The following is a 7,909-nucleotide window of genomic DNA, read 5'->3' as shown; positions in this document are numbered from 1 at the left end:
AGAGATTCGATGCTATCTGGTTACCAATGAAAGGGGTGGATGTGGATTTTGAGATCTGCCTTTCTGCTTAAGCTGCGATCACAGTCTGAATAAGAACACATCCACCTCCATTTGCTGTTCACTTGATGAATCGTTATTAGATGACGGCGCAAGCTAGCTGCCTGGGTAAATTGTTGGTTGCAACCTGGGTTCGTGCACTTGTATGGGCGGTCATGTTTATCCATGTGTTTGCTGTTGAGGTACTTAGCACACAGTTCAAGAAATAGGAACTATAGTCAAAAAGGGTGGCACATACGTCCACTCACTGCGTCGCTTGAAGATATGATCGTGGCAATCCGGGTGATCACAGTATATCTGGCCGGCGTCATTTTTGGGCGCCTCTCTCGTTCGCCATGCAGCCAGTCTCGGTTCAGAACCATCAACCACGACTGGCGGTACCTCCTGAGCCATTTTGGTTTCTTCGGGCATCTGTCGTGATCCCTGGGCTTTCACTTCTTCGAGGACTTGGATAATAACAGCTCTTGTTCAATCCCGTTTTGTCTTCGCTCTTTGTGGCTGAGGAAATATTTTGACCAACTGGGCAGGCAACCACACTGCGACTTTTGCGACCATCCAGAGGGTAACCCAGAAGACAACGCCAAGCACGATAAAAGGAAGGGTAAAAATTAGAAAGCAGCTAAAAACTCTTTTGGAACGGGGGCCAAGGAGATGGTTGAGATTGGGGTTCTGTGATCCCATGCCGGCTATCGTTTCCGACGTATGTAGAGAACAAGATGGGAGAAGGGTGGGTGCAAGACCTCTCTTTATGGAATCTAGCAAGAGACACAACAAGGTCCTGAGTGCAAGCCAGCCTTACCTTGACCGCCTCGGATTGAGCCCCTGGAATTTGTTAGCACAGAGACCATGAACAAATGGTTCGGATCTTCGCTTTGCCCAACCCAACTGGGGATCAATATGTGCATGGCCATCCATACCCAACAAGCCACGAAGGTACAGGAGGGCTGGCGGCATTTGCTGATGTACGGTATGCCACCATTTACATTATCCAGCAGCATCTCCACCAAGCAACGGCCTAATCGCTCTGGGTGTGTTGCTTGGAGATTGGGATCGTTTTGGATGAGTTGAGATTTTTATTGATAAAACATATTAATATGCACTATGGAACAGGTCTTGCTTCAGGTGTTTGCTGCGTTCTTCACAAACAACTTGTAAATCACCCATCTGTTCCAGAAGGTACTCTACCCGTTGACGAAGCCTAGGTTCTTGCGAGTGACGACATAATGAGCAAGTGTACATGATCTGCTGTATAAGTCCGTAATCTTCCCAGAGAGAGGTTATATGCCATCTGATCCTACCCAATTCCCCTGTTTCTATACCTATACTCAAAGCGCACGACGTAAAACCGGCCAGCTTTTCAAACAACAAAAAAAGCTTGTGGAATTCGATGGAAAATTCTTGAAGATATTTTTGTATGTCACCAGTTGTCTTGGCGTTGCTAAGGTGCTGAAGAGGTTCCTCCAGGGTGCCAATATTTTCTTCAATATCCTGTCTCATTTGGAGTAACGCGCTATAGAGATCATCCATGTGGGCAATATTTTGTTCAATATCCCGTCTCGCTTGAGCAACGGTATCGAGAGATTCCTGAATAAGATAAGCATTAAGAACCAATAAACTTACAGAAGTGCTAACTTACCATGATGGAAAGACAATTTGAAGCTGATGATATGCTCTTGCGAAAGTCTTGGTACTCTTCTTCGTGGTCCTGCGAGGCTCCCGTGGATAACGAGTTGTATTTTGCTACATGAGTGTGGGCGAACATGGCTATTCTTATAGCTGCTCGGAGCCTCGCAATTAGATGATTAACTAAAAGATGCAAATGGGATGAGTCTCATTTTTAGCAGCCCACTTTCCTGGTCAGCAATGAGGCGTTTGGGCCAATACTGTGCATGGATCCTGGCAGAGGCACACCGAAAAAAATTGCTGCAGACGATGGGACCCTTGTTTTGGGTGAGGCACAATTAGTGTCGTTTTCCTCGCCGCCTTCTTAGCCAATCACAAGTTCGGAAGTGGCAGTTACGCACCAATTAAAAGCGGTGGGAGAAAGACGCGCGCTAATTTTGCCTCTCCCCCCGGACGAGAAGATCCGTCAATCTTTCTACTATTTTACCTCACTCATTGGAGCTGCTGATGAAAACCCCAGCTGCGAACTGAGTTTCAGCTCCGCGCCTGGCGCAATTGCACTTTCTTACAAATATCACCAGTTTAAGCAAGAACCTTATTCTGAACAGGGTGTTTCCATTCCGAATAGCTTGGGAATTGTTTTGGTATTTTGGAGCACGGATTATTTACATCTCCCGATTGGCTGGCTTCTCCCTCTTACAACATATGAAAATCATCCAGCCATTTTTGTAAATCCGACTCAACCACTTTCTGAACTCCGTGGCTTTGTGCCGCAATCTCAGCGAAAGCAGGATGCTGAAAAGCCTGTTGTTTGATATTTTCCTTGTCTTCGATTAGCTAGTTATTCATCGCGTACTTGGCCTACACATACCTTCACGGTGTGAAGCATAGACTCGAATTCTGCAGAAGTCTTGAAATTCCAGCCCTGACGAAATCTGTTCCTGGCCCAAATGTTTTCGAGCCCATCAGCATCATCCGGAAGAGAAGATATGAATGAGCAGAGTTCGCCGAGTCCGACTTCATCCGTGCCAAAATGCCACGCGAGGATAGCAAGTGCTGTTATTTCATCGGCTGAGAGCCCCTTGTACCAGCGCTCTAGATCTTCCGTCGGGATCAAACCGCTGGTGGGAGCCCAGCAACGTACAATAGACTCCAATGCGGCAATGGTTGCGTCGTGGGTAAAACATAAAGAAGGCTCAAAAATCCACGCAGTATCTACTGCCGTCTTGGCCATATTGTCGACGCTGATGATGTTGTCGGTGGGGATATCTTCGCGAGTGGAACCCCCCTGGGTGGGTGCTGCGTGCACGGCATCTGACAGAGATGCGCCCTTCGGCGGAGTTGGCAAGATCTTTTTCGTCTGACTAGAAAGGTTGTCCGCGCTTCTCCGCTTGCGCGGGTTCCCCGGCGGTGGCGGTTGTAGTGAGGATTGATCTAGATGAAAAAAAATCAGCAGGGCTCTAAGTTAAAAACACTCTGGGTAGACTAACCTGACATTCTCTTGGGAAGGTGCACAAGATATCTGTGGCTTGATAAAGGGCACAAGAGAGCGTAAGGAGATAGTAAGTAGAGGAAGTTGGGACGATTAACCATTCTTATACCATTGCCTGGTTTTCAAGTAGATTCGATAAACAGCTTCCAAGAGGAATATCAGAGTTTGGTAAACTTCCTGTAAAAACCGTAAAAATATATTGAAACAATTTATTGGAATCTCGGATTTTGGCGAACTTCGGTATGCCTTTTCCCCCGTATTTCGGTCTGGGCCGTCGTCGTCATCTCGGCCCAGCATCAACAGATTGGAAATAATGGCCTGCTTCTAGAGCGCTGATGATGTTTTGCACAGTACGCCCTCCACGCTTCCCGTTGATGTATGGCTCTTCGCCAACTTAAACCAATATTTGCATGCCCATCAACTGGCTTACGTACGGGACCTGCACCAGTAGCATTTCCGCCAAGCAACGACCGAGTAGTCTGCCACAGGATTATCTCTGTGCATCAATATATCATATACATATGAAATTTAAACTGTTTGCCCATCCCAATCATTTCTCACTACAGATGCTATGTGGCATCCTCCAGGTTCCATTTCCTAGCTAAGCAAGCCACCAACCACCAATGAATATCGCGCAGGAAATGATGCAAAAGTTCACTCTGTCGTAGGGAATTGCTTCTGAGCTTCCATAACAGCAAACTTAGGATCACTATGTTTCCATAGATAGTTCTGGATATCCGCTGGGCTATACTGGCAATGGGGAACTTGATGGGCGAACTCAGCAGCCATATCTGCAAGATTGGTATGGCCTTCGTGGGCGTACATATGCTGGAAAATCGATTTTATTTGCTCCTTTGATGCCAGTGTAAATTCCACTTTCATGTCCACGCGTCCCGGGTGGATAAGGGCCGCATCAAGTTCATCTTGGCAGTTTGTGGTCATGACCAAAATTCTCCTGTCGGATGATGAGACGCCATTGATTGTGTTCAAGAGGCCGGAGAGTGATACTTGGTTGTTTTGCCTCGCGCCGTCCTTCTGTATGGCTTGCATTTTCTCACAGTTGATTCTGGCACTGTTGATATCCTCAATGAGGAGGACACAACAGCGCGGTAGATGGCTACAGAGCCACTGGAGTTCTTCATCAGTCATGTTTTGGCCTGTCAAGCTCAACATGTAAATATCCAGACCATATTGGCCTGCCAAAGCTTGCGCAAGGCTGGTTTTCCCAGTCCCAGGGGGTCCACTAAATAGGTAACCACGGCGGTATGGTCTTTCCGTTTTTGCATACACTCGCTGAGCCTTCAAGAACTTGCACATGTCATTGCAAATTTCTTCCTTTTGTCCCTCTGCCAGGGAGATGCTTTCAAGTGACCGTCGGCTAATGGTTTTGACAGGCTGCCATGGTATCTTAGTCCGACGGGCACGCTCCCCTTCTGGGATGAAAATTGTAATGTGAGATTTGTTCTTGGAGGTGTGACGTGACCTGGCTTCTTCAAGCAATCTTTCAATTGGCTTGCAGGACCAGCCTAAAACTCGCAGGCTGTAGCACTTCTCAGAGTGAAACTCAAAGCTTCTTTCTGTCTGTTGAAACTGAAATATTGAGCCTCTGAATAGGAACAAACAAGTTTTGTTGGGTCGAAATTGATAATGCCGCAATGCTTCAATGGTTTTCCAGTCCCACTCGGTCTTTTCGGGCGCGTCCTCTTCACTCCATTCCTCACTTCTAACCCTCCGAGACAGGCACTCAGTAACCCAGGATTCAAGAAAGGTGGTTAGATGTTCGTGCTCCTCACTGCGCGGTTCAATTTGTACCTCAATGGCACAGAATTTCCAGATTCCATCATATACCCAGATACAGACATAAACAAATGCACATCCGATAATTAGGATATTGGACAGAAGGCCCAGGTTGGGAGCTCTGTGGAATGTGTCAATAAATATGAATCCAGGGAATATGGTATTCAAAAGAGAACCAACGAGGCTTGATGCCTGGTCCATGATATTTTTGAGAAGTATGCAATGACAGGTTGGCCAGGGTCGTAGGGAGGAAAAAAGTCAAATAAAAACACACTGAGAGATGGAGGGCTGTACATGGGAACCTGAGAAATTATATAGAACGCCCGCAGCATTCATGTATGTACCTCCGCAAGTCCGTCCATAATCCAATCACAAAGCTTATAATGACAGCCGAACCAATCTTCCAGTCACATGTGCACCCCCCTGAAGATACTCTTGTGTTTTCCCACCGTAAGATCCGCCCAGGCCACGTATTCAGAACTTCGGATGGGATACTTATGGTTTGGGAATGTGACTCAGAAAAAGAGAGTGTAACAGTGCAAGGAAAAGAAGTCTTTTCACCAGTGATATGCAGGTGGCTATTACTCAATGGGCACGACCGGCTGAATCGCATATCCCTGATATAACCCGCCTCCAACGCCATGGGCAACCCCCGCCCACGAGCTCATAAGATCGGATAGTGAGGCCGGGGGTAACTTCCCAGTGCCTGCACTGACAAAGTAGCTGTCTCCACGCTTTTGAAGTTGGAGAACAGGGGCCGAAGCCTGGTTCTGTTAGCGAGGCTATCACAAATGGGGGAGGACATGTACCGTTGGCATGATCTCAAAACTGTGACTTCTACCGAAAATTTTCCGTTTGGGCCGTTGCGATGATAGTAAGCACGCCCTTCGCATGCAACGACGGGAGCAAATTTTCTCCTTGAATGTCTAGCAATAATCCAAGTGCGAACCAACGTGGATGAGCAGCCTGTATTCGAACAAGGCAACGAGCAAGCGGTGAGGCATCTCTTATAGTCAAAAGCATTGAGGTGCAAAGTTTGGCATCAAGGTGGTGAGAATGGCACGGACTCAAGCTGGGTTTGTATATCGCACTCGTGCTCCCAGGACGCCCCTCGACACAGCCTGACATCCCTGGCTGCACTTTGCATACTCCTGGTGTTTTTCGAGGCATCCCACACATACTGCAATGGCATAGATAGTCCGGATTAGCTTTAATACCTGGAAGTTAAGTCAATTAATATGGTTATGGTATTAAATGGAAATAGCTAAAACTATTCAACGTTCAAGCAATTAGAAGCAAGTAAATTTAGAAGAGCATGGGGCCTTGCTACACCGACTGTATCCACAGGCAGTCACATTCCAATTCAATCAGAAACAGGAAATATCGGATGTGTTGTCTGGGAAGCCATGTAACGGCACGGCATTCCCCAGTTCCCGTTCCCCAGGCCGAGCGGAAATATTTCGAGCCATATAGGCACCAATAGTGGTAATCAACATCACCTGGAGCCATATCAGCACACGTTGGAGAGAGAACCGTACTTTCACTGAACTTACTTGGATCGAAAGGGCCCAGTCGTGGAAGAGTCCGCCTGCGGCAAACCCTGCTGTTACGAGAACAAGAAGTGCATGGATTGTAACTTCACGTATTACAGGCCCCTGAGATGGTATACCGCGAATTCCGCGCCAAAAAAGCAGACCGGCAATCGCAAGTACCATGTAGTCGATAGACACGACCACAGCTGTACCTTTCACCGACGCCTCGTAGGCGACCGAGCTAACTCAATGAGCACAAGGCCTATCAAGATCAGGGAGAAGAGCAGACCATAAGATCAACCCGAGCTTTACCGCCGGGGACAGAAAACCATATCCTAGAAATAATCGATGCAGCAGGGCGTTCGTAAGTGGTCCGCTCTGGATTTTGCTCAGCCGAATCATCTAGACATCGCGGTTAGCGAGGACCAAAGCAGGAGACTGGGAATAACATACCTCAAGGGCTAGCGGAAAGGCTGTGCATATTCCCAAGGGATAGTAGAATGCTGGCGTATCTGAAACAAGCATTTAGCATTTATCATCACCATCTCGGTAGAAGGGACTACTCACCCCCGCGCCTTAAGCCTGATAGACCAATGCCAATGACAACAGCATTGACGCAGATAAAGAGAACGAAGATTGATATCTCAGGCAAACAGTGAGACTGAGGGCGGTGAATGGTAAGCAAGATGAGATGCACCACACTTAACACGATGAGCGCCGCCGACAGAAGCGCATATGAGATGTTAGCATACATTTTGTAAGAAAAGGCAGCCAAGTTGGTCCATTTTGAAATGATCCGTCACGGAGCGATGTGATGTGGGTTTATAGCTCTCAGGAAGCCAGTCTCTGTGCGCCTCGAAGGGGGGCTTTTTCGATGGTCGAAGGGGTATGCCATCCTCATTTCAGCAAATGTCCAGGGCCTGTACAAATAGTTACACTATTGCTGTTAATCTGTTGCATCACCTTCAAAAAAATAAAGTCTGGCACCCCTAGCTGCGCTTTACATACTCCTGGTCAGCAACCATCTTTCCCGACGCATCCTGCACGTACAGCAATAGCATAGATAACCCTGGATGATGGTACACCAGCAGCATCGACCACGCTGTGCGTTACTACTGTCCTCACTAGGCAAATGGCATTCCGAAAGGCTCAATTTCGGGCTCAATATCACTCTTGTCGGTATTTTAGGCCATCTCGGCGCAGCTGGTCCTTTAGGGGAAGGTTCGTCCCACGGTATCCGGCGTTGGCGAGGAGAAACCGAGTGGTGTTGGCGATGCTGTAGAGGTCAAAGCAACTACTATAATGCAAGCCCAGAACGGAGGGTTGTCTTCAGTTGGGAATTATCCAAGGAGAAAGCAGCTATGGATCCAACTTGGCCGGTCATGGGAGTAGCTGGCTAGTGTAAGCT

The 7,909-nt window shown here is 47.6% G+C and overlaps 4 protein-coding genes across 4 annotated transcripts; all 4 read right to left on the bottom strand.

Annotated features, from left to right (window-relative positions):
- Positions 1–1,146: 1,146 nt before the first annotated feature.
- Positions 1,147–1,696, bottom strand: HCAG_09088 (predicted protein; the record flags this gene model as incomplete). Its single annotated transcript, XM_001535925.1, has 2 exons — positions 1,147–1,641; positions 1,694–1,696. 2 exons carry the CDS (start codon positions 1,694–1,696, stop codon positions 1,147–1,149), a joined length of 498 nt encoding a protein of 165 aa, XP_001535975.1.
- A 680-nt stretch (positions 1,697–2,376) lies between these two features.
- Positions 2,377–3,177, bottom strand: HCAG_09087 (predicted protein; the record flags this gene model as incomplete). The annotated part of the gene is made up of 3 exons (XM_001535924.1): positions 2,377–2,484; positions 2,552–3,114; positions 3,171–3,177. The coding sequence occupies 3 exons, from the start codon at positions 3,175–3,177 to the stop codon at positions 2,377–2,379; spliced, it is 678 nt and encodes a 225-aa protein (XP_001535974.1).
- Positions 3,178–3,826: 649 nt separating this feature from the next.
- On the bottom strand, positions 3,827–5,170 carry HCAG_09086 (predicted protein; the record flags this gene model as incomplete). The annotated part of the gene is made up of 1 exon (XM_001535923.1): positions 3,827–5,170. One exon carries the CDS (start codon positions 5,168–5,170, stop codon positions 3,827–3,829), a length of 1,344 nt encoding a protein of 447 aa, XP_001535973.1.
- A 380-nt stretch (positions 5,171–5,550) lies between these two features.
- On the bottom strand, positions 5,551–7,255 carry HCAG_09085 (predicted protein; the record flags this gene model as incomplete). The annotated part of the gene is made up of 7 exons (XM_001535922.1): positions 5,551–5,703; positions 5,779–5,895; positions 6,151–6,186; positions 6,523–6,742; positions 6,791–6,903; positions 6,955–7,013; positions 7,069–7,255. The coding sequence occupies 7 exons, from the start codon at positions 7,253–7,255 to the stop codon at positions 5,551–5,553; spliced, it is 885 nt and encodes a 294-aa protein (XP_001535972.1).
- Positions 7,256–7,909: the final 654 nt, after the last annotated feature.

The sequence above is a fragment of the Histoplasma capsulatum genome, genomic scaffold (assembly GCF_000149585.1).
Source record: "Histoplasma capsulatum NAm1 scaffold_18 genomic scaffold, whole genome shotgun sequence".
NCBI lineage: Eukaryota > Fungi > Ascomycota > Eurotiomycetes > Onygenales > Ajellomycetaceae > Histoplasma > Histoplasma mississippiense.
This window is presented reverse-complemented; position numbering and strand designations above follow the sequence as displayed.